At 46.0% G+C, this 26,739-nt stretch overlaps 1 protein-coding gene across 3 annotated transcripts in view; it reads left to right on the top strand.

The window, feature by feature from the left end:
• Window positions 1-26,739, top strand: part of LOC137642535 (general transcription factor 3C polypeptide 3) — a 139,986-nt gene that overhangs the window by 63,298 nt on the left and 49,949 nt on the right. For all 3 annotated transcript variants that reach the window (XM_068375169.1, XM_068375170.1, XM_068375168.1), the window contains exons 7-8: window positions 19,155-19,332; window positions 22,242-22,367. In XM_068375169.1, coding sequence (XP_068231270.1) covers window positions 19,155-19,332; window positions 22,242-22,367 — 304 coding nt within the window. The remainder of the gene's footprint in view (window positions 1-19,154; window positions 19,333-22,241; window positions 22,368-26,739) is intronic.

Here is a 26,739-nt window from a genome sequence, read left to right as displayed (position 1 = left end):
GATGCCACTATTCCAGCAATAGCGGAGTTATTGTATATCGGCGGGAGGAAATGCGCCTTTCGCTCTTGGTGGTGGAAGCCTATCGCTCAGCCTTATGCCTGGCCTTCAGGCTGAAAGGAATAGATATTTCCTCCTCGCTGGATCTTTCTTCGCTCATACGAAACTACGAACTTACCTGCTCCCAGTTGGAAGTGAGACCTCCTCCATGGAACATGGTTCGGGCTCTTAGGGCTCTTACGAGATCTCCTTGCGAACCATTACGCCAGGCTTCTGATCGTCACCTGTCTTGGAAGACGGTGCTCCTGCTCACTCTGGCCTCGGCCAAGCGTGTTTGCGAACTTCATGGTCTCTCGTACGACGTCGCCCATCCAAGAGGATAGGTGGAGGTAACGTTCAGGTTCGTCCCTGAGTTGGTTACTAGACTCAAAATCTTGGAGTCCCGGACCTTCGGTTCGACTCCTTCAGGATTTCGAGTCTCCATTCTGTAACAGATGACCCAGACCTTCTCCTACTATGCCCAGTAAGGAGTCGGAGGTGTTATCTTAAAGAACAGCTGCAGTTCATCCTCACGTGCAAGCCCTGTTTGGGAGCACAGGGAGGACGGAGAGTAGGGTCATCAAGAATGCCTTTTTAGCCTGGATTCAAAGGGTCATCCATCACGCCCTGAATCCAGACCCTCCTCCGTCACGTCGCCTTAGAGCACACGATGTCAGAGGCATCGCAACGTCCCTGGCCTTCAAGAGGAACTACTCTGTGATGCAGGTGCTACAAGCTGGGGTCTGAAAGCGTCAAACGACCTTCACAGCCCACTACCTGCAGGACGTGACCCACAGGAGCCTCGATACGTTTTCTATCGGCCCTGTGGTGGCTACACAACAGCTTGTCTAACCTCAGGCTCCTTAATGGACAGGTAGAAGAAGGTTGAGGGCATTGTTACCCAGTTTTAGACTGCATGAATGAAAGAAGTATGTCTGGCCCTTACTTCTTTCTTCATCCTCCCTTCTCTTGGGGAAAGCAGCATCCTGGGTTCTCTGCATAGCTGACCTTATACCTCTGCAGGCAAACCATGCTTCCTTGTGTTCCTAGTATTAAGTTAATACTGTCACATCCCCCTGACGAGGTGGTATTGGGAACGTCCTAGCGTAGAATTCCAGCTAAAGGACTTCAGGTCGACTTCCTAGGACAAGTCACACTTCTTCCCTCCACACACAAGCTTATGTAGGCCGCAAGTTTCTTGCGTAGCAAGAAACTTGCGAGGTGCAGGGACTCTTTTTCTCGAGTGCTGCTCACTCGGATTCTGAGTCCCCGGGTAAGCCAAAGCCAGTAAGGCTGGGGACTTTCCACCCTACCTAAGGGTAAGTCACACTATGTAAATAGCGTGGTTTGTATTTCGGTTACGGAACAAATGATAAATTCAGAGATAATTTGTATTTTTCCTAACCATACAAACCTTAGCTATTTACACATATTAGCCTGCCAGCCCTGTCCCCCAAGACAAGTCCTACCTCTAAGTGAAGTGAGGCAGCTCACCAGTGTGTGTGTGGGGGGGGGGGGTGTAGCTAGCTACCCCTCCCCTACCCCCATGCTAACTAGCGCGGGGGTAGTTTAACCCTCGTTAAAATCTAATGTCTCGTCATTTCAGCTACCCCGAAAGTAATACCCTATGTAAATAGCTAATGTTTGTATGGTTAGAAAAAATACAAATTATCTCCGAATTTGTCATGTTTGCCCTCCAGACCATCAGTCCTCTCACCTAGGAAGGGCAGAGTCATTTCCGACGGGTCTCCGTCACCCCATTCCCCTCCCTGCAAATGCATTACAGTGTGATCGTCAGGGAAAGAGGGAAAGGGCTCTCCCGGGGAGTTCAATATCCCAATGATTCTGGTACCAAAGGCAGACCCACGGTATCAAACAGCACCAGTGATACCAAGCAACCCTGGTTCGGCGCCATTGTGAGGGCAATAGTGCAAGCTTTCGGGCCTGCCTTTTCAGCTCGCTCTTCAGAGGCCTCTGCTAGCCTTCAACACCCTTCGGCACTACCAGGGTTCCGGCAAAGAACCTCGGCCGCGTCTCCACTAAAGAGGAAAAGAGGAGTCTCGGATACCATCGCATCCTGTAGGGTTAAAGTGACCCCGGTGAGGCCTTCAACAACAACCAAGCCTCCCTGGTACTCCTCCCAGACGCTCTCCTGGCCCACCGCCACCCCATCCAAGGGATCCTCACAAGGGACATGTGTCGGTCTCCTCCCTTCCACCTTCGGAAGAAGACTATCCTTGTGAGGAGAGCATTCCACCTCTGGTAGAAACCAGTAGGGATAGACCATCCAGGTCTTCCATGTTGGAGATGTACCTTCTGTCCCGGCCCTACAGACCACCAGCTCCTCAGTGACCAAACCCATCCAAAACCTCGACGAGTAAGACAACAGCGAAGAAAAAGGTGTCTAAAAGGCCCTTTCCTACCAAAGACAAGAAAGGCGCAAAGTCTTCCAGGGGAGGAAAATATCCTAGAGGGAGTTGCTGTGGCCGCAAATGCTAGGATAGGTACTCCCCCTGCTTGTCTGCCACATGGGTGATGCCTACAAAGTTGCTGGAACAGGTGGAAGCAGACGCTGTCCTGGCCCACCGCCACCCCAGCCAAGGGATCCTCATGAGGGACATGTGTCGGTCTCCTCCCTTCCACCTTCGGAAGAAGACTACCCTCGTGAGGGGAGCATTCCACCTCTGGTAGAAACCAGGAAGGATAGACCAGCCAGGTCTTCCATGTTGGAGATGTACCTTCTGCCCCACAAGGAGTCGACGGATTCTAAGACACTACCAAAGTCCTCCTCGAGGACTACCCAGACCCACAGGAACCATCAGTCACCCTAGAGATGACTACGACTCACCCCGAGATGAGCTCTCGGGAGGGAATGAAGGAGACTAAGCTGCCTCTCCCACCTCAGAGGGTGAACAGAAAGACTCAGAGCATGCATATTGGGAAGTTCTGAATCTGATGAGGGTTCTCACCGGGTTTACCAACCCAGAGATATCCCTCTGGGAAGGCAAAGACAACAGTCCTAAAGCTCAAAAGCTCTCAAAGTCCAGTGCAGTTTTGTCCTGGTCTCAGGGGCTGAAGAGTGCACGGGTTAAGATCACCCTATAGCTCTCCAATTTCTCCTCTTCCCTTCGTTTGTGGTCCTCTGCCAAGCTCCTACCACCTCCTCGGGTCCAGCAAAGGAGATACCAGGCCTTGGACAAGCCTCGACCAGCTCTTCCACTCCACCACTCTCAGGAAGAGCTAACCAAGGGTGTCTGTCTAGAGAGACTCTCCAGCCATCAGGTCGCATTCTCAGTGATGGAGATCCTCAACCAAGAGAAAGTCGCGAAGTATGCCATGCTGGCTACTTCGTGGCTAAATCTTTGGCTGGGGTCCTTGGGAATCCTGGTACAGACTGAGGATTTCTCTAAGGAAAGTACTTGTACCAGGAAGGCTATGGAAACCTTCTCCCTCTCAGGTACCCGTACCATCAAGTTCCAAGCCCACCAAGTTTTGAATTTGTGGGCTAATACCATCCTTAAATCTGGACTTGGTATTATAGAGGTAACATCCGGAGGTCCCTAACACTGAGATCGCTAGGCTCAGGAACTCCTCTTTCAAGGGATCTTCATTGGTTGAGCCAAGGGATATGGAGCAGGCTGTAGAGAGGTGGAGGAATTCCCACCTGAATTTTCTCCTCCACAGGGCCATAACATCCCGGCCCTACAGACCACCAGGTCCTCAGCGACCAAACCCACCCAAAACCTCGACGAGTAAGACAACAATGAAGAAAAAGGTGTCTAAAAAGCCCTTTCCTACCAAAGACAAGAAAGGCGCAAAGTCTTTCAGGGGAGGAAAATATCGTAGAGGGAGTTGCCGCGGCCGCAAACGTTAGGATAGGCACTCCCCCTGCTTGTCTACCACTCTGGTGATGCCTACAAAGTTGCTGGACAGACTGTGATTCGTTCAGGGTACTGCATCCCGTTCATATCATCTCTCCCTCCCCTAATCACGGATCCAGTATGGATAGACTCCTTTGCGATGGGATCAGCAAAGAGGCTAGTCCTTCTGGCAGAAGTTGAGACCATATTGGTATTGAGACCATATCGGTAAAGGGCGCTCTCCAAGAGGTCTTCGACGACTCCCCAAGCTTCTTCAGTTGATTCTTTTGTGAAAAAGGCATCTGGAGGCTGGAGACCAGTCATCGACCTCTTGGCTCTGAACAAGTTTGTCAAACAAACTCCGTTCAGCTTAGAGATGGCAGACACGGTCAGAAAAGCGCCAAGACCACAGGACTTCTTGTGTACACTGGACCTAAAGGATGTGTACTTTTAGATCACAATGCATCCGTCTTCAAGGAGGTACCTAAGATTCAGCCTAGACAACAGGACATACTGGTTCAGGGTACTCTCCTTCGTTCTTTCCACAGCACCCCAAGTCTTCACCAGTGTTCCTCTTAGTGTCATCTTGGGCACACAGGATCATCATCCTTGGTTCTGTACACAAGCTGACATCAAACCACTCCAGGTAAACCATGCTCCTCTGTATACCTAGTATCATGTAAATACTGCTGCGTCCCCATGCCCTGGCGAGGTGGTATTGCGAAAGTCTTGGTTACAAAAGTTTTTCCTACAAAGACTCGGACCACTCTGACCACTTCTCCCATCAACCTCTCTCCCAACTACAAGGAAAAGGACAAGAGGCTAGCGTTACATCAAGAGGTGTCGCTCCTGTTACAGAAGGAGGCAGTGGTGATAGTCCGGGATCATCAATCCCCGGGCTTTTACAACCGTCTCTTCCTGGTGGCCAAGAAGACAGGAGGTTGGAGACCGGTGCTGGACGTCAGTGCGCTCAATGCTTATGTCACCAAGCAGACGTTCACTATGGAGACGACGAAGTCGGTCCTAGCAGCGGTCAGGCAGGAGGACTGGATGGTCTCGTTGGATCTGAAAGACGCCTACTTTCACGTTCCCATCCATCCAGACTCCCAACCTTTTCTGAGATTCGTCTTTGGAGAGGTTGTGTACCAATTCCAAGCCCTGTGTTTTGGCCTAAGCACGGCACCTCTGGTGTTTACGCGACTGATGAGGAATATTGCGAAATTCCTTCACTTGGCGGACATCAGAGCCTCCCTTTATTTAGACGACTGGCTTTTAAGAGCCCCCACAAGTCGTCGCTGTCTGGAGAGTCTCAGATGGACTTTGGATTTGACCAAGGAACTGGGTCTTTTGGTCAATTTAGAGAAGTCCCAGCTTGTTCCTTCCCAAACCATCGTTTACCTGGGAATGGAGATTCAGAGTCAAGCTTTTCGGGCTTTTCCGTCGGCCCCAAGAATCAACCAAGCCCTAGAGTGCATCCTGAGCATGCTGAAGAAGAACAGATGCTCGGTGAGACAGTGGATGAGTCTAACAGGGACTCTGTCATCGTTAGCCCTGTTCACCGAGTTAGGGAGACTCCACCTCCCCCCCCTTCAGTACCATCTAGCAGCTCACTGGGACAAGGATATGACGCTCGAGGCGGTCTCTATTCCTGTTACCAAAGAGATGAGGACTACTCTAATGTGGTGGAAGAGCAACATCCTTCTCAAGGAGGGTCTCTCTTTAGCTGTTCAGACCCCCGATCTTCATCTCTACTCGGACGCATCAGACTCGGGCTGGGGCGCGACCTTGGACGGACAGGAATGCTCGGGGACATGGAACAAGGAACAGGAAACGCTTCACATCAATTGCAAGGAGTTGTTGGCAGTACATCTGGCCTTAATGAACTTCAAGTCCCTCCTGCTAAACAAGGTGGTGGAGGTGAACTCCGACAACACCACAGCCTTGGCGTACATCTCCAAGCAGGGAGGGACTCATTCGAGGAAGCTGTTCGAGATAGCAAGGGACCTCCTCATTTGGTCAAGAAGTCGAAAGCTCACGCTGGTAACGAGATTCATTCAGGGCAATATGAATGTCTCGGCAGATCGCCTCAGCAGGAAGGGTCAAGTCATCCCCACAGAATGGACCCTTCACAAGAACGTGTGCAACAGGCTTTGGGCCTTGTGGGGTCAACCAACGATAGATCTGTTCGCTACCTCGATGACCAAGAGGCTCCCATTGTACTGTTCCCCGATCCCAGACCCGGCAGCAGTTCACGTGGATGCTTTTCTGCTGGATTGGTCCCACCTCGATCTGTATGCATTCCCGCCGTTCAAGATCATCAACAGAGTTCTTCAGAAGTTCGTCTCTCACGAAGGGACACGGCTGACGTTGGTTGCTCCCCTTTGGCCTGCAAGAGAATGGTTCACAGAGGTACTGCAATGGCTGGTCGACGTTCCCAGGACTCTCCCTCTAAGAGTGGACCTTCTACGTCAACCTCACGTAAAGAAGGTACACCCAAGCCTCCACGCTCTTCGTCTGACTGCCTTCAGACTATCGAAAGACTCTCTAGAGCTAGAGGCTTTTCGAAGGAGGCAGCCAGAGCGATTGCCAGAGCAAGGAGGATATCCACTCGCAGAGTCTATCAATCCAAGTGGGAAGTCTTCCGAAGCTGGTGCAGAGCCAATGCAGTTTCCTCTACCAGTACCTCTGTAACCCAAGTTGCTGACTTCCTGTTACATCTTAGGAATGTTAGATCTCTTTCGGCTCCTACGATCAAGGGGTACAGAAGTATGTTGGCAGCAGTTTTCCGCCACAGAGGCTTGGATCTTTCCTCCAACAAAGATCTACAGGACATCCTTAGGTCTTTTGAGACCTCTAAAGAACGTCGCTTGTCCACTCCAGGCTGGAATCTAGACGTAGTCCTAAGGTTCCTTATGTCACCTAGATTTGAACCTCTCCAGTCAGCCTCTTTCAAAGACCTTACTCTCAAAACTCTTTTCCTCGTCTGCCTTGCAACAGCCAAAAGAGTTAGTGAGGTTCACGCCTTCAGCAGGAACATAGGATTCACATCTGAAACAGCTACATGTTCCTTACAGCTCGGGTTTTTGGCAAAAAATGAACTTCCTTCACGTCCTTGGCCTAGATCGTTCGAAATTCCTAGCCTTTCCAACATGGTGGGTAACGAACTAGAGAGAGTTCTTTGCCCTGTCAGAGCTCTAAAGTACTATCTTAAAAGGTCAAAGCCTATACGAGGGCAATCAGAGGCCTTATGGTGTGCCATTAAGAAACCTTCGATGCCTATGTCCAAGAACGCAGTTTCTTATTACATAAGGCTTCTGATTAGAGAAGCTCATTCTCACATGAAGGATGAAGACCTTGCTTTGCTGAAGGTAAGGACACACGAAGTGAGAGCTGTGGCTACTTCAGTGGCCTTCAAACAGAACCGTTCTCTGCAGAGTATTATGGATGCAACCTATTGGAGGAGCAAGTCAGTGTTTGCATCATTCTATCTCAAAGATGTCCAGTCTCTTTACGAGAACTGCTACACCCTGGGACCATTCGTAGCAGCGAGTGCAGTAGTAGGGGAGGGCTCAACCACTACATTCCCTTAATCCCATAACCTTTTTTAACCTTTCTCTTGAATGCTTTTATTGTTGTTTTGGGTTGTTACGGTGGGCTAAGAAGCCTTCCGCATCCTTGTTGATTTGGCGGGTGGTCAATTCTTTCTTGAGAAGCGCCTAGGTTAGAGGTTGTGTTGAGGTCCTTTAGTATGGGTTGCAGCCCTTTATACTTCAGCACCTTAGAGTTGTTCAGCCTCCTAAGAGGACCGCTGCGCTCAGTAAGGAAGACGTACTTATTAAAGGCAGAGTAATGGTTCAAGTCGACTTCCTTACCAGGTACTTATAATTTCATTTGTTATTTTGAATAACTGATAATATGAAATACGGGATACTTAGCTTCTTGATTAACATGTACACTGGTTTTCACCCACCCCCCTGGGTGTGAATCAGCTACATGATTATCAGGTAAGATTAATATTGAAAAATGTTATTTTCATTAGTAAAATAAATTTTTGAATATACTTACCCGATAATCATGATTTAATTGACCCACCCTTCCTCCCCTTAGAGAACCAGTGGACCGAGGAAAAATTGAGGTGGTGTTGACAAGAAGTACTGCAGTACCTGACCACAGATGGCGCTGGTGAGTACACCCCCCTCTTGTATAGCGATCGCTGGCGTATCCCGTCCGTAGATTTCTGTCGGGCAACGGAGTTGACAGCTACATGATTATCGGGTAAGTATATTCAAAAATTTATTTTACTAATGAAAATAACATTTTTTTTACTAAAAACCTTTAGACAGTCTATTGGGAAGTCATAGTAGTGGCACCTTACCTCTTATCTTTCATTTCTTTGCAAACAATGTCCAAATTTATTCCAAGAGCCAAGTTCTAATCCACTATCTGTGGCTAGGAAGTAAACCATGCTTTAAAACTTTCCATGACACGTATTTCCCTAGAGTTGGCATTACTGAAGTAATGTTAATATAATAACATAATCTTACTCATTAACTGTAAAATTTGTATCACAGTCATAGCAGGTTCTTTTGAAATGACTGAGATAGCAGTACAGTAGTGAAAAATATCAAAATAGGTTATGATTACTAAGCACTGGCTTTTGCTCTGATGCAGTACTGAGTATTAGTCCAATATGGAGACTACTGTAATCCTGTAAATATGCATCACAGCATTCCAGTATCCCTCACAGTCAAACAACTGCTTCATGAGCGCAATTTTTTTAAAACCTAAGCAGGTGTTACAGATAGCAGAGGTACAGTTACCTCTGGTTAGTTTATAAAAGGAATTTGATGGATAAAATAACTATTTTGGGTAGGTGTTAACGGGTCCCCAGGGACTTTCCTGTAGTAAAGTCTAGAACAGGGAATCCAATATGGCATGATATGCAAAAGAATTTTCTTTCCTGACCTAGGGCCAGTGTATCAACTTGCAAGGTGGGGACTTGGTATATATAGAGGAGACTTATGGGTTCAGGCTTTATTGAATCCATCTCAATTCGTCTGCTGACTGATGACACGTCACTCACTGAGAGCTCTTACTAAAGCTGAAGACTGTGCTTACCCAGGAATTTGTTTTTAGGCTGAAAGTCACATATCCATCTGTGGGGTATTTTTCAGTCACAGTTATTCCCTGCTTTTTGAGAGGGTTATGCTTCAGGACCCCTTGTGAAAAGTGAATGGTTCCAATACGATATACAGACCTCGTAATTATTTAACATCGGAATTCGCTTCAGCTCAGCTGAAACAGTCAAAGAGAAAGAAAACCAGGCAGTTGTGCTGATTGGTTGGCTGGCGGTATGGGGCGGAGCTTAGCTCCGTCTCCCCCACCGCCAGCCTGCTTTCCTCATTCACTCTCTTCAGCTCAACGTGGATGGTTGTCTACTCTCCGCTCTCTATGCTGAAGCCTTTTGCCTTCTCTTGTACTTGTGTTCTTGTAGTTGTGTGATTGTAATGGACGAGAAAATTACTCGTAAGATGCGATGTTGTGTAGCCGTGGCGGGCGCTGCGGTAGGTGGCTTTCGTCACCTTCTGTAGACTCGCTCACGTTCTGCCCAACATGCATGGGAAAACCTTGCTCTCAAGGTTCTCCTTGCCGTGAATTTGAATTCTGGCCGCCCTTGCAGTAGCAAGCTTCTGAGAATCGACGCAAATATCGCTGAAACCCTAAAGCTGCTTCTGCTTCGGAGAGCTCGCCTCTTTCAAAGGAGTAGAGTGGGGAGCTGGTGCAAAGTGTGTCGTTTCAAGAAACTACCACAGTGAAGTCTGCTCACGCCCTTTCCGAGTCGGAGGATTATGCGAGTATTATGATTTTGGGAAGCTCGGATTCACAGCCTGTTGGGGATTTTTCTGGTTTCGCCAGGGAAGCGGGTGACCTTAGCGCTCCCGCTATTAAGGCGATCTCGAGGGACACCCGACAGATTGTTGGACCGTCTGGTATGGATGACGACACGTTACCTGGTAAGATGGGGGAACTTTGGGCATCTCTCAGATTATCAGGTAAGCCTGACTTGGATTTGTTAAAACGCTGTTTAACTTTGGCGGACGAGATTGAACAACATTTGAATGACCCGATTGATGATGAAAACTTGAATGTATCTGATTTTGCAACTTATCACTCCCATGTTCCCTGATGCCCCAGTTGTTGCTGACCATGTTCCTGTTAAAAATTTGTTCCTGGCAAAATGCAAACTTTTTACAAAGGTAAAATAACTGCTAGACTCCCTGTTAAAACAAGGGAGAGTAAGGTTTTAAATACAGAGATTTCCTTAACCACTGCTGGCAAAACCTTTACAGCTTCGCCTGCAAGTCAGTTAAAATTAAAATCTGCCAAAACTCCTACAGAGACAATATGTTTTTCAGGTTCACCAAGTTCACCGACCATGGCTCTTCCTACGGACATGGCTCAGATTGTTCATCCTCGTCCAGTGTCGTCAGCTGTAGTCTCGACCACCGTTCCAGTACCTCGGAGGGGGCATAAGAAGAGGAAGCGTGGGCGATATTCCTCTTCTAGTTCCTCCTCCACTCTCTCCTCCTCTTCGTCTTCATCTTCTGACTCTGACTCTTCTCCCCCAAAGAGAAAGAGGAAAGCGAAGAAGGCCAGGAAGGCCAGTCGCAGTCGAAGGGACATGGCGCCCCGAGACACCTCTTCTCCTCTGGAGGATGAGGGCGACGTGCGAGAATCCCGTGTTCCCCGCGCTAGTGGGATTGTTCACGGCGAATCTCGCACAAGGCCTCCATGCACGACAACCGCGCTCGAGGGGGTAGGTATCGTCTCCCAGAGCATGTGACGGGGTCCTCAGGCCTCCGAGCTACTGCTCAGACTCAAATCGAACCGCTCTTGAGCAGAGAAATGAGAGTCCTGGCTTCGGCATGAGAAACCTCAGCTGTGGTCTCTCGTGAAGAATCCTTGGTACGCAGGACTACCTTCACGGGGGTAGCCACTTGGACCGACTCCGCGACTCGTGTGTTGCGTGAGCAGGGAGCTGGCCCAGACAGCCGCGCGACTCAGGCCCGGCATGGAGCCACCTCGCGGCTCAGCCCGCGACATGGGGGCCGGTCGTGCACGACCAGGCTAGCTCTCACGCATACCAGCCGCACGAGATGCAGCCAACCCCCATGCTTTCTGGCCATGTAAGAGGTGAGATCGTGCGCACCACTTGTGCAACTAACTTGTCTACACCTCCTGGTGTGAGCGCTACAGTTCCCAGCACCCCGCTCGTGCTCGAGCTCCTTCGGGAGCTTCGTGGGGCTCGCAGCGACCAGTCACGCAATCGGTCGTAGTGGGAACCTCGATGCATTCCATCGGGATGAACCCTGCCAGGGTCCTTCCTTGACTCGTGAATACACTCCTGGTTCGGTTTTAGGGTAAGAGCGAAGGTATTCATGGGGGATGTCATCACCCGTGCAGGATGTCGCTTCCCTTACACCTACGGATGTAGCGGGACCGAGGGATCAGCCACTTCCACGGCCGGTGATGAAGATCCCGAAGTGGAGTCGCCGTTCCTAGAGGTCATTAACCTCATGCGTGAGATTAATGGCCTCAGGGCTCCTCGTGCGGTAGTGTCTGAGGAGTTTGAGAGTAAGTGTACAGCCTTGGAGATCCTATGGGGAGCTCCCGAAGGCAGTTCACGGCCTATCACACTACCCTGGTCGAGACAGGCCGCTCGAGCATCGGACCGAGTGAGTGACCAGATCGCAGGACCTGGTGACTCGCTGAGGAGGCAAGGTTCGAACAAACTTCTCCCTCAACCACTCCGGCGACAGAAGAGGTACTATGTCACAGAGTCTTCTGTGCCGTGTCCTCTCCCTCTCGACCCCGCGTTTGGAGCGCTTGCTGGGGGTTCTTCGGTTGAAAGCTTGAAATCCCAGAGTGTTTCCTTCTTGGCCTCTAAGATTTCAACTATGGAGTCCATCTCTGTAGCTGCTCTCAATGCTGCTTCGTGGCTCGACCACTGGTGTGGTATGGCCACAGTGTTCGCGCGGGACACCAAGCTCGCTACCCCCGAACACATGGAGAAGTACAGGAACCTAGCTTTGTCTGGTGGGAAAGCTGTTGCTTTTCTCTTGGACCAGCTTGCTACCCAGTATGCTAATTGGATCCTCAAAAAATGCAAGGCAGTAGCCGCTTGTTTGGCGAGTCAGATTGGTTCAGGAGAGGCCCTGGCACTCGGGAACACTCCTATTAGAGCTGCAACTTATCTCTTTCCATCAGAGGAAGTTCGGGCCGCGCGGGATAAATGGCGCCTGGACTTGAAGGACTCCATTATCCTCCAGGCGCAGGCTGTGAGTTTCAAGGGACCTGGTCCCGCGAAACCGTCCGCGGCCAGGCCGAGTCAGGCCAAGCCCATGGGAAGTAGCAAGGGTACCATTGGTCATGCTCCTGCTGCTCCTGTGCCCCCGAGACTTGCTCCTGTTCAGAAGGTTCTGCCCCCAAACAGACCTTTCAGCCTCCCTCGGGAGCTCCTCCACGTCGGGGAAAGAACAGGGGCAAGCGAGGGAAAGGGAAATGCTGAGTTTGGCTTTCCCCTTCCCATGCTGCTGAAGGTAGGGGGATGCCTATCGCGCCATTGGGCGATGTGGCAGCACCTCGGGGCCGAGGAATGGGTCGCGAGTCGAGTACTCGATCTCTGGGGAGAACCATGCTTCGACCTATTTGCAACACGGCGTAACGCCAAGCTTCCCGTGTTTTGCTCTACAGTGCCAGATCCCGAGGCTGTGTTCGAGGACGCAAAGCTACATCCTTGGGATCTACTGGATTGCTACGCGTTTCTCTCCTTTTGCTTGCTTCGTGCAGTCCTGTCCCAGGTCCTAGTAACCCCAGGACTCAGGATGACTCTTATTGCTCCACTATGGCCACACATGGAGTGGTTTCCTGATCTGTGGTTGCTCCTGGTCGAGGCACAGAGAGAGCTACCCCACTGGCCCAATATTCTTCAGCAACCCTTGTCGAACAGGTACCACCAGGCGGTGCAGTCGCTCAGACTTCACGCTTGGAGACTATCCAGCATCTCCTCAGAACGCGAGGCTTTTCGCAACTCGCTGCGAGAGAGATGTCTGGGTACCTTAGAAGATCCTCCTCCTCAGTCTACCAAGGGAAGTGGTTGGTCTTTTGTGATTGGTGTAGTGAAAGGGGTATCTCTCCGGTCAGAGCCTCTGTGGCTCAGCTTGCAGACCACCTAGTCTTTCTTTGCAGAGATGAGCTCCTGTCAGTTTCTGCCATTAAAGGGTATAGGTCTGCCCTTGCAATGGTGTTCCGTCTGAAGGGTATAGATATCTCCAACGCCCTAGAGATTTCTATGCTCATTAAGAGCTTCGAACAGTCATGTCCCGCGAGGGAACTTCGAGTTCCCCAGTGGGATGTCACTTTAGTTCTTGGGTCTCTTGCTCATGCTCCATACGAACCCTTGAGCCGTGCCTCAGACAGACACTTCACCCTTAAGACTGTTTTTCGGCTAGCCTTAGCATCGGCGAAAAGAGTCGGGGGGTTACACGGCTTCTATTGTAATAACACTCACGCAGAGGGTTTGAAGGAGATCTCCTTGAGTTTTGTGCCAGAATTTGTGGCCAAGACTCAGAACCCAGCGATCCACGATCCCAGGTTCGAGGCCTTCACTATCCCTTCCTTACCGGATGCAGCGAGTGGCGGTTCATTTGAGAGGGTTCTCTGTCCCGTCAGGTGTCTCTGGCGCTATCTTAAGCGAACTCGGCATCTCGGGCCTGAATGTCGACGACTCTTCGTTAGCATCGGCAGAGGGAGGCAAGAGGGAGTTGTCGAGGAACACAATATCCTTCTGGATCCGTGAAACCATCCGCAAGGCGTATGAGACTTCCTCAAGAGTCCAAGCACCAGCGAGGGTTAAAGCTCATGAGATCAGGGGCATTCCCCTACACTCGCTTTCAAGAGGAATTTTGCAGTGGGCCAAGTGCTGAAGGCTGGCGTTTGGAAATGCCAGACCACCTTTACGACCTTTTACTTGAGGGAGTTTACGCACAAGTCCTTGGACAACTTTGTTCTTGGCCCTGTGGTAGCGGCTCAAGCTATTGTCTGATCTCTCCAGTTCCTCCGGGACAGGGAAGTCTCTTGTCTTGATTTTATGGTATGTGAGGCAGTGTGAAAGCAGTCTGCATGTGATCCGCCTTTCTCTCTTTCTCTTCCCTTGGAGTTCCATACATCAAGACAAGTCTTCCCAGGTAAGATTGCTAGAGTTTGTTTACAGGTATTCTCCCCCCGTCTTCTGTTAGGCAGGGAAGACGGTGGATGTATAAACCCTTTGCCTTTTGGTTTTGGAGGTTCATCCAGTCACTGTGACCCTAGGTTCGAGTGTCTCTGACATTCGCGCTCAGGTCGCGCGGCGGCTCCCTGTCTCTCAGACCCCTCCATCATCATGTCGGGTCAAGAGACAGGGGTAGGTGGATTCAGTCCTCTGCTCTCATTCGAGACCAGGTCTATATCTGGGCAGTTAGCTGTCCACAAGCAGCAAAGGCAGACCTCCCACCAACCAGTGAGTCTTCCTATATTAATTGATTACGAAGTTTGTATATCGCTTCGGAACAAATGACAATTTGTCCTAAATTGTATTTTTCCTGGCTATTCAAACCCGTAATCATTTAATATAAATGCCCGTCTCTACCACCCCTCTCATGTTCCACATTGAGCCTAAAGCATTTGAATGAGGAAGGCAGGCTGGCGGCGGTGGGTGGGGGTTGGGGACGGAGCCAAGCTCAGCCCCATACCGCTGTGGCGGGATGTTTCAAAACAACCCCCACACCCTTGAATCACTCTAACTGACAATTGTCCCACAACACAAACTTTCCCCTTACTTTATCAACCGGACTCTTGGACAGAAGGAAAATTGAAACTAAACATATCCTTAAAACTATATTTCTTAAACTGAAATAAATCATAAACTATCCGCAATCAAAATAAACACTTAAAACTAATCAAAACTTATATATATATATATATATATATATATATATATATATATATATATATATATATATATATATATATATATATATATATATATATATATATATATATATATATATATATATATATATATATATATATATATATATATATATATATATATATATATAACCAAAACACCATTCATATAAACCAAAAAAAAACTATCAAAACTTAACATTAACTGCACACTACTAACACCAAAAATAGATATGTGTATATATAATATTACGAGACCAACACTCGTTCACAGAAAGCCGAACTGTCTTTACAGCACAGTACACACTAACACAGCTCGGTGATCAACAGTCCGCTGGGTGGCAATTTGCCATAACTGCCTTGGTGATTGGGGTGGTCGTTATAATCATAATCATCATCATCATAAACATCATCATCATCAGCTATCTCAATTCACAGGCCTAGGTCATCAACAGTTCAGCAATCCAATAAAACAGTCCAAACAAAATCAGTTACAGGCCAGGTCATCAACAGTAAATCCACTTTCAAAAAGTAACTCTCCAAAGGAGGAATTACGGCCTGAAAAATGAAAAAAAGAAAAAAAGAAAAACACTTACGAACAATCCTAACTAACTGAACTATCGCACTATAATCAAAGATAAATAATAAATAGTTCCTATTATTCACAATCACGACAAGCAAAGATAAACAAAACTATACTTACTGTCAAAATAATTAAACACTTCCACGCTGGTAAATAATAATATAAATCCAGCGTTCACACAACTGCCTCAGGACGCAGTCAATCAAAAAAAGCATTCTCTCCTAAACATTCACCACTGTCGTAACCTAGCTAAAAACATAAACAAACAATCTCATTTATACCAACAGTCTTTCTCACAACAAACAATCAATACACTAACCACTTTCGCTTGCTAACACAATCTCTCTCTCTCTCTCTCTCTCTCTCTCTCTCTCTCTCTCTCTCTCTCTCTCTCTCTCTCTCTCTCTCTCTCTCTCTCTCTCAGAATTTGGCAAAAAACAAAAATAAAAATAAACCAAAAATAAATCCTCCTCACTGCCAGCCAACCAATCAGCGCAACTGCCTGGTTTTCTTTCCCTTCGGATGTTTTAGCTGAGCTGAAGCAAATTCCTATACAGTATTAAATGATTACAGGTTTGTATAGCTAAGAAAAATACAATTTAGGACAAATTGTCATATTTTGACAAAAGTAGGTGAAACTTATTTTTTTTAGATTTACTGGCATATTAAGCCTTTATAAACCGTTCCCACATTTATAAACCTTTCCAACAATCTTAAAACTTTCCCATACTTCTATAAACACTTTTAGTTGATACGCAATTTATGCTATACTGTACATATAAGTTCACTGTTGAATATGGTACATGTGAGGTTACACTAGCCTGTCGTACCTCATGGGTACGGGACTGAAGTCCATTGTGCTATACATGTTCACTATTATATACGTACGACACTATGTAGAATATTTTAAGGCTATAGGACATGGAGAATTTCTATAAAAATGTTACTATGTAATTCAAGGCTGTGGGTACATTTCTCTGAAACTGATTTATTTAAAAGGAAATTATTTGCTACGTACATATCTAATCTTATTCCTTGATAATTTTAACTAATTCTAAAAGGGGTACTGACCTAACATACGCACTCCAACGAAACCTTAATGATGACAATGGCAATGAATTCAAAACCATTAAAATTGATTACATTCCTTGGGGAGAAAGGAATTTCCCTTCAGCCACAGATGCTGCAGCAAATCCACACTCGCCTTGATAATTTTACCCAAGAAAGGTGTCTTCTGGGCTGGTACTATCATCCCTACTGCAGTCTCCTCCAAAAGGTGGGATTGAGCCAAAAAACCCCAGCATCTGAGAAGGCTTCTGCCAGACTGTCAAGGGCAGTCTTGTATGTCATCAGTAACACCTCTCTGAGAGTAAGCTGGAGAGATGCCTTAGGGGTGGTTCCTTAATACACCAGTTTGAGAGAGAGTACATATTAAATTCTTTGAATCTCACATCATTGAAGGGAATATCTATACCTCTATGATGAAACATGTTAATATGATTTCTGTAAGCATACACATAGAGTCCCCATCCTCTACATCCATAGCATAACCAGCTCCTATAGACTCCCCCTCTTTAAATCCAGAGAATACAAACCTGAAGAGACAACCCCCAATAGAGTTTTCCTCAGGGCCCAGGCACCAAAGATGCTCATGTTGGAACGTAGAGGGGATAGGAGGAACACGGGAACTCTCTTAATTGGCAGGCCCCTGGAAAAAAATACTATAAAGGGAGTGGACATAGGCCTCAACTATCATAGAGATAAATGAGATCTTCAGAGGGAATGCAAACTTGCCAAATCCAGGAGAGAGAGTAGTTTACCCAGAGGTAACTGGAGTTGGAACATTACTAGCAATCCATGGAAGCCTAGACTAGCACCCAAAGGTTGCCTTCCAGAGGAGACCAAAGTACTTCTTGAGGGTCATTGGAGTACAGCTCCCTCCTCATCAAGGTCAAGCTCATCTTCTGACCCAAAATATTCTAGTTTACTTTTTTAGGGGACTATAAGGAATAAGCATTGACTAAGATTAACTATAGAAATTTTAGAGTAACAGAAAGGAAAAGATAAAGGAAGAGGAAATAGAAAACAAGGAAGAATGGGAGTTGAAAAGAGTTATATACTGTACTGAAATAAACAAAATCATGTCCTTCCATTCTATTTATTTTAGCTACAATGTCAAAGCCAAGTGCTGGTGATTTAACATGTAGGGAGGAATTGAATTGCAGTATATCAAAATTGAAATAATAAGCTGAAAGTGATTAGACCAAAGGGGTTAAAAGATGGAAAATAAATGGATAATGAATTGAAATTTAATGTATTAAGAAGGTGAAGGAAAGTTATATTAAAGAAAAGTAAAATTTAATCAACTAAATTATATATGATACATTATTAAAAGAGATATTGAATGATGGAATTACACTTCAATATAAAGGCTAAGGTTATAAAAATTTAAAATACCAAAACATTTGAATACTTTGAAATAAATTAACAAGTGTTGATTAATTATAATGTTAAGATTCTTAGAAAAGAGATATTCAATTCATGAAAGCTAAAGTTTTGCTTACTTTGATTATAGTTGTTTGCAGTTGAATAATGATTGCAATTTTGAAGTTAGACGTCTCCACGCCAATATTCTTTACCATATCGCAACATGATGGCATTGCTAAATCATTAAGTTACTAGCAGTTAGGCAATATTAGAGGGAGAAAAAAACTATTCAGATTTTTTATTATAGAAGTTGGAAAGCTGTAGCTTTGATAGGAAAACGTGAACCAGTTAGTTGTGAGAATAATAGATTTTATTATTATAGTTCAAATTTTTATAGGTGGATGGATAGAGCAAAGAAAGCTCTGGTTGATAGTAGGATAGATGTGAGAGAGGCAAGAGAGCGTGCTAGAAATAGGAATAAATGGTGAGTGATTGTGACACAGTTCCAGTAGGCTATGTTGCTTCCTCCGGTCGCCTTAGTTGCTGCTGAGGTAGCGGCAGTAGGGGATTCAGCATACAGAGCTTCTGTAGGTGGAGGGTAGGTTGTGGTACCATAGCAGTACCAATGAAACTCGGCTGAATCCATTGTATGGCCGGGAGGAATGAAGAGAAGAAAAATCCCCTTTGTTCTTTTTTTTTTTTTTTTTTCCTTGATGTCAGCTACCCCCAAAGTTTGGGGAAGTGCCATGGTAGATAAATTGATAGATCTGTGACCAATATCAGCATTTGAAATACCTTCATACTTAAATTAGTGAGATCATCAGCAGCATTCATGCTTGTCAAACAAACCTAGTTGAGAAAATTTTTTGAGAGGTATTTATTTTTGAAAGAATTGCGTTCTTGAACATTTCTTCAATTGAGACATTCACAAAGAGCATTGGTCAAGGGCTGGTAGGGAACATATGTTGCTTCAGAAACATTTACCAAATGCTTTAGGTTGTGATAATAGGTCTTGTAAAAGGGTATTTGTTGTACTTATAAAGGAATAAGAAATACGTTTTCATCAGAAAATGGGCATGATTTTTTAAAGGCTTAGATACAAGGGAATGAAAAGGGGATAAAACTAAATTATAGCTACATCTACTATACATATTGAAAATTTTTCATTACATCTTTAAATCCATTCTTTTCTGAATAAAGGTTTAAAAAACAATTTACTTCTTCAATCCTTTGTTATGTAGGTATCAACTAAAACGAAAAGGTGGTGGTGAAAAGCGTCGGAGACGTCGATTACCTGCTGCTCTTCAGGGTCTCATGGGTGAAGCAAATTTACGCTATGCAAGATGTGATTATGATGAAGCAATAAAAATGTGCATGGAAGTAATCAGGCAGTTTTCTCATTCACCTGAGCCTTATCAGGTAAAGTATGATTTTCAACTAGAGTCTATTTTTCAGGAAGTACATCTTTGCAATAACAGGAGCTCCCCTTCTTAGTTATTACTTCAAATTCTATTTGAAACCACTGACACCTTTAACACAACTACAGACTTTTTCATTGTAAATTATTTTACTTTGCATTTATGTAATACAAAAACTTAATACATAATTTTATTTATTCATGTAAATAAATGAAATGATTTTAGGAACCCTTACTTAGGCAGTGTAAATGAAGTTTATTAAGGAAAGTTATCTCATTGGTGCATCATATTGAAGGCTGTTTACCATGATACTCTTAAATCACACTTATTTACTGAAGATGAAATTTTTATTACAAGCTCATGAATAAGTTTTTTGTAAGTGTGTTGTATACAACAACTTTACCATCAAGTTTGATGGTTTTAGTGTGAAATTTACACTTTGTTCCTACTTGCATTCAGACCTCTCATCGTTTAAAATGGGAAATGCCTTCAGCTCAAGGTGGAATAGCTTTTAAATTTGTTACTGGGGTAGTTAACCACAGGTGGCAAGCCTGGGCGAGTAGTGCCTCCTACTGTCTTGTCAAAGATTCTCCACTTTTGTCTGTGGCTGCAACAAGTACAGATTTACTGTTGCTACCTTACCAAAGGCTTTCATTCTGGTTTAATTTTACTTTTCAGAAAGTGGATAATTATTTTGATACTTGGTGCTGATTGTGGATGCTACTCAATTTTGTAAATGCCTAGGAATGGGTGGACTATGCAACCAATGTATGACAAGACCAGCAGTAGACCCACACTCTCTGTGTGCTTCCTATAAGGGGCGGGATTGTTAGCATTTGCTGAGTGCAGATCATGGGCTCCTGTTCAGTAACAGGCTTTATCAGTGAGGAGGAAGAAAAAAGTTAAGTCTTCTCTGGTATCAGGCTTAGTAATGCCCAAGATGATGACCAAGAAACTTTATAGCTCTTCTCTCTCCCTATCAATTTCACCTACCATTTAGGTTTCTGTGCATACATCCTGTTTTAGTTCCTGGGGAATATGGGGCAGGAGCAAGAAGGCCTCGGATCTGTGTAGGTGAGTTTTTCATGGTTTGGTGGAGTGTGGATTTCTCCCAGTGATCACTGCACCACAGCAAGCGCTTGAGGCTCTACTGTTGCTGTAAAGATCATTACTGCTGACGAGTTTGGCCTGAGGAAGGCTTTGCCATCTGTAGTAACATGCTGTACCCTCTATCCCTGCAAGGTACAAGGCTACTTCTGCTCTGAAGATATTAGAACTTGACCCGATACCTACGGAAGTAGAGAACCCTGATTCATAGAGTTCATTTGTGGATGCTCTTTCCGTCATTTGCGAGTGCAAGAAATTGGGTAAGGGGTTATTGACCTCCGAGTCTTTGGAAAAGTACAGGAGCTTTGTGCTGTCTTGTGGGAAGGGTGTGATGTTTTTGGCCTACCAGTCAGCAAACCAATGGGCTAACTGGGTTTTAAAAAGGAGGGATATTTTTGTTTCCTGATTCTGAAAACAAGTTACTAACTCTGAAGCTCTGAAATATTTGGGTGGCTACGTCTGTAATCGCTAAGTCTTACTATTGTCTATCGTAACATGTAAATGTCAATCTAGAATGAAAAGTAGAATGACTGGCTATTCTTTTCCATCCCCTATCTTGTGGATGACGTGGTTATATTGTTACTTGCTGGGTCTTACATTCTTATTAGACTAGATCCATAATATTCTTATTAGACTAGATCTATATGAAGTGGCTCTCCTACATCCTCCCATGAGGGGGAATATGGTGGGATGAATACCAAACCCTTTGGTCATCATACATCAGGCATTTCATTCTGGACGGCATCTCCCATTTTGGACGAGAAGGATTCCTCATTCTACTATGTTCCAAGTGCATTCGAAGTACGGTCATGGCCAAATCAGCCTACTCATCTGTATGATGGCCAATAGAGGGTTGCTGGATTCATTTGGTTTTATGAGTCCTTTATAACTACCAGTTAGCAATTTTCCCTATTTTAAAGGACAATAGGTTTATACTGTACAGTACAGTATATGTGTAAGAAAAAATAATAAATTTTTAAAGTGATTTGTTTTTATAGATAAACAAACCTGAGCCCTTTAAATTAAATTTAAACTTCTCACCTCAACCACCCCTCTCAGTCGTGTGCCAAAGGTCAAAAGTGAAGTCTTTGATAGGAGGGTGGGCGGGGCTATTCGTGCACATGCACTACCTCGTTAACGAATTCAAAAGCCTTTTCAGTATCTACTGAAAACATTTACTATTTTAAAGGACTCATGTTCATATTGCTAGGATAAATGCAAATAATACTTATAAACATTTTTATTCTAACACTATTGTTGATGAGATGATGTCAGAGAGTTTTTTTTTATGTAATAAGGTCTGAATTTTGAAATTCATGTTATATTTTTTGTACAGAGTTCATGTCCTTTTGCTAAAAATTTATGTGTTGTAGAAATTGAAGAATAAACAGATTGGCTGTTTATAAGTATAATAATACTGTATCTATTTTATATGAAAATATTATAAATAAACAAAGGCTGTAGGTTAATAAAGTGTGCCTTATTCGTAATTACTTAGAATGAAGATATTTTAGATGAAGAAAAAGCCAACTCTTATTAAAAATAAGCTACAGTAAATAGCAAAGAATACTTACTCTTTGTATGCAGCAGTAGTCATGTTTGTTGAATAAGTATGAGTCTTGTCTTGGCATGGAAGCTTTGAAAGTTATCAGCACATAAATTTGTATAGAATTTATGTAAATGGCAGTTCTTTTGATGGAAAATATTGCATAAATTACGTTTTAAAATGTAGAGTTATTTTTAGTAACATTTCTTTAACAGTTTCCTTCAGAATTTTACTGTATGAATTAATTAAAATTGCAGACATTAGGAATGATCTTTGAAGAAAAGAAAATGATAAACAAGTCCCTTCAGTTTCTCCTGATAGCTGCATTTCTTAGTCCAAATGCAGAGGAATGGGAGAAATTAGCTGATCTTTCTCTACACCAGGTAAGGCATTTATGAGATTTAAGTTCTTTCATGACAAACTTATCAATCACAATTATAATTTTATTTTCGCATACTTGAGATAGTTTATTCTCAAGTACCTTGTGTGACACTCTTTTACAATTGGTAATTAGTACCATCACTGTTACATCTTTTTACAATTCTTCTTTTTCCATCTCTGCCCATGTCAGATTTGTAGTTTCTATAATAGGCTCTCGTGCTAATTTTGTTACGTACATAACTTCTTTTTCTGGATTGAAATTGGGCTTTTTCATTTTTACTCTTCCCAAGGGTTTAATTTTGATGATTTTAATAATAATAATTTAATTTTGTTAATAATGATGATAATTTTAGTAATTTTAATTTAATCTCTTAGCTTGGTGTGGTTTCTATATGGAGAATACAGTATTTGTTCCGACGCAATATACAAACCTCGTAATCATTTGATATAGGAATTCGCTTCAGCTCACCTAAAACAGCCGAAGAGACAGAGAAAGAAAACCAGGCAGTTGTGCTGATTGGTTGGCTGGCGGTATGGAGCGCAGCTTGTCCCCCATCCCCCACTAGCCCGCTTTCCTCATTCACTTGCTTCAGCTCGTTGTGGATGCAGCCAAGCATCATGCTTTCTGGCCTTGTAACAGGTGAGGCCGCACAAACCACTTGCGCAACTAACCTGTCTACACCTCCTGGTGTGAGCGCTGCAGTTCCCAGCAACCCAGCTCGCGCTCGAGTTCCTTCGGGAGCTCCGTGGGGCTCGCAGCGACCAGTCACGCACTCGGTCGCAGTTGGAACCTCTATGCATTCTGTCGGAGATGAATCCTGCCAGGGTCCTTCCTTGACTCCTGAATACACGTCTGGTTCGGTCCTAGGACCAGAGCGAGGGTATTCATGGGGGATGTCATCACCCGTGCAGCATGTTGCTTCCCCTACACCTATGGATGTAGCGGGACCGAGGGATCAGCCACTTCCACGGCCTTCACGGGCCATGGAGACGGAAGATCCCGAGGTGGAGTCGCCATTCCTAGAGGTCATTGACCCCAATCGTGAGATTAATGGCCTCAAGGCTCCTCCTGAGGTATTGTCTGAGATAAATTTACAGCCTTGAAGATCCTATAGGGAGTTTCCGAAGGCAGTTCATGGCCCCTCACACTATCCTGGTTGAGACAGGCTGCTCGAGCATTGGACCGAGTGAGTGACCAGATCGCAGGACCTAGTGACTTGCTTATAAGCCAAGGTTCAAACAAGCTTCTCTCTCAACCACTCCAGCGACCAAAGAGGTGCTATGTCACATAGTCTTCTGTCGGAGCGCTTGCTGGGGGTTCCTCGGTCGAGAGCTTGAAATCCCAGAGAGTGGCCTTCTCGGCCTCTGAAATTTCAACTGTGGAGTCCATCTCTGTAGCTGCTTTCAATGCTGCTTCGTGGCTTGACCACTGGTGTGGTACGGCCGCAATGTTCGCGCGGGACACCAAGCTCGTTACCCCCGAACGCATGGAGCATTACAGGAACCTAGTTTTGTCTGGTGGGAAAGCTGTTGCTTTTCTCTTGTACCAGCTTGCTACCCAGTATGCTAATTGGATCCTCAAAAAATGCGAGGCAGTAGCCGCTCGTTTGGCGAGACTGATCAGTTCAGGAGAGGCCCTGGCACTCCGGAACACTCCTATTAGAGCTAAAACTTCTCTTTCCACCAGAGGAAGTTCAGGCCACGCGGGATAAATGGAGCCTCGACTCGAAGGATTCCATTATCCACCAGGCGCAGGCTGCGAGTTTCAAGGGACCTGGTCCCGCGAAACCATCCGAAGCCAGGCCAAGTGAGACTAAGCCCACGGGAAGTAGCAAGGGTACCACTGGTCGTGCTCATGCTGCTCCTGTGCAGCCGAGACCTGCTCCTGTTCAAAAGGGTTCTGCCCCCAAACAGACCTTTCAGCCTCCCTCGGGAGCTCCTCCACGTTGGGGAAAGAACAGGGTCAAGCAAGGGGAAGGGAAATGTTGAGATTGGCTTTCCCCTTCCCATGCTGCTGAGGGTAGGAGGATGCCTATCGCGCCATTGGGTAATGTGGCAACACCTCTGGGCCGAGGAATGGGTAGTGTCGACCCTTCGCTTAGGGTACAAGCTCTCATTCGTGCTTCATTGCCCCCCCATCCTCTACTCCAATAGCATTCCACACATACGCTCCAACATCCCTGAAGGCTCTGGTCTTGGAGGCGGAGGTCCAGGAAATGTTGGAGAAGGATGCGCTAAAAGTCGTACACGATCAGTCACCAGGAGCTTGGAGACCGATCATTGACCTTTCGCCATTGAATAAGTTTGTTCAGCAAACTGCGTTCAAGATGCTAACAGTTCGCACTGTGCTGTTAGCCATCAGGCAGTACGACTTCATGCTTTCGATAGACTTGAAAGATGCGTACTTTCAAGTACCAGTTCATCGGTCGTCTAGAAAGTACCTCCGATTCACCTTCCAGGGCACGGTGTACCAGTTCAAAGTCCTGTGCTTTGGACTGCGCACAGCTCCCTAAGTGTTCACGCGAGTGTTCACGACAGTAGCAGCTTGGGCCCACTCGAGGGGCATCCGCCTACTGATGTACCTCGACGACTGGCTGATTCTCACTCCCTCGCAGGAGCAGTTAATTCAGGATTGAGACTCGTTTTTGGCAGTTTGTCGCGACCTGGGGATCGTGGTGAACTGCGAGAAGTCAAACCTCATTCCCAAGCAGAAGGTGAAGTATCTGGGAATGCTGATTGACTCGGCATTCCAGCCCTCCTGTTGCAAGCTCTTCTACTGTAGGTCACCTCTCCTCACTGGAGAAGCTCGTTCCTTTTGGGCGGATCCATCTCCGCTCCCTTCAGTGGTGTCTGAAGGAGCAGTGGTCGGCAGCCACCGATCCTCCCTCTCGTCCGGTTCTCATGGAACGCGAGGTTAGGGAGGATCTCCTTTGGTGGCTAAACGAGGAAAACCTCATGAGAGGGTTTTCTCATAAACCCTCCTCCACCTCAGTTCCGTCTGTTCACAGACGGGTCCATGGAAGGTTGGGGTGCACACCTGGACGACTTGGTCGTGTTAGGTGTGTGGTCGGAAGAGAAGAAACACCTGTACATCAACGTGCTGGAAATGATGGCAGTCTCGAGAGCACTCTTTCATTTCTAGGCCCGTTTGAGAGAGCACTTGGTAGTGCTGATGAGCGACAACACGTCCGTGGTCGCGCACGTCAACAAGCAAGGGGGCACGCTCCCACGTCCCTTGCAGCAGGTGTTTCTGTGGGCAGAGTCAACACTAAACCTTGTCAGCCAGGTACATTCCAGGCAAGAGAAGTGTTGTGGCAGACGCCCTAAGTCGCAGAAACCAGGTAATAGTGACAGAATGGTCTCTTCACCCTTGGATTGCGAGTCGAGTACTCGACCTCTGGGGAGAACCATGCATCGACCTTTTGCAACACGGCACATCGCCAAGCTTCCCGTGTTTTGCTCTCCAGTACCAGATCCCATGGCTGCGTTCGAGGACGCACTGCAACATCCTTGGGATCCTCTGGATTGCTACACGTTTCCCCCCTTTTTGCTTGCTTCGCGCAGTCCTGTACCGGGTCCTAGTAGCTCCAGGACTTAGGATGACTCTCATTGCTCCACTATGGCCACACATGGAGTGGTTTTCCGATCTGTTGTCGCTCCTGGTCGAGGCACCGAGAGAGCTACCACACTGGCCCAAATCTCCTTCTGCAACCCTTGTCGAACAGGAAACAGGTATCACTAGGCAGTGCAGTCGCTCAGACTTCACGCGTGGAGACTATCCAGCATCTCCTCAGAACGCTAGGCTTTTCGCGACTTGCTGCATGAGAGAAGTCAGGGTACCTTAGAAGATCTTCCTCCTCAGTCTACCAGGGGAAGTGGTTGGTCTTCTGTGATTGGTGTAGTGGAAGGGGTATCTCTCCAGTCGGAGCCTCTCTTACTCGGATCGCAGACTTCCCAGTCTTTCTTCGCAGAGATAAGCTCCTTTCGGTTTCTGCCATTAAATGGTACAGGTCTTCCCTTGCAATGGTGTTTCGTCTGAAAGGCATAGTTATCTCCAACACCCTGGGGATTTCTATGCTCGTTAAGAGCTTCAAACAGTCGTGTCCCCCGAGGGAACTTCGAGTTCCCCAGTGGGATGTCACCTTAGTTCTCGGGTCTCTTACTCGTGCTCCATATGAACCTTTGAGTCGTGCCTCAGACAGGCACTTGACCTTTAAGACTTTTTTTTCTGCTAGCCTTAGCATCGGTGAAGAGAGCCGGGTAGTTACACGGCCTCTCTTGTAATGTCACTCTCGCAGAGGGTTTGAAGGAGATCTCCTTGAGTTTTGTGCCAGAATTTGTGGCCAAGATTCAGAACCCAGCGATTCACGATCC

This window comes from Palaemon carinicauda, chromosome 6, assembly GCF_036898095.1.
Source record: "Palaemon carinicauda isolate YSFRI2023 chromosome 6, ASM3689809v2, whole genome shotgun sequence".
Taxonomy (NCBI): Eukaryota; Metazoa; Arthropoda; class Malacostraca; order Decapoda; family Palaemonidae; genus Palaemon; species Palaemon carinicauda.
Note: the sequence above shows the minus strand (reverse complement) of the source record. Positions and strands in the feature narration are given on the sequence as shown.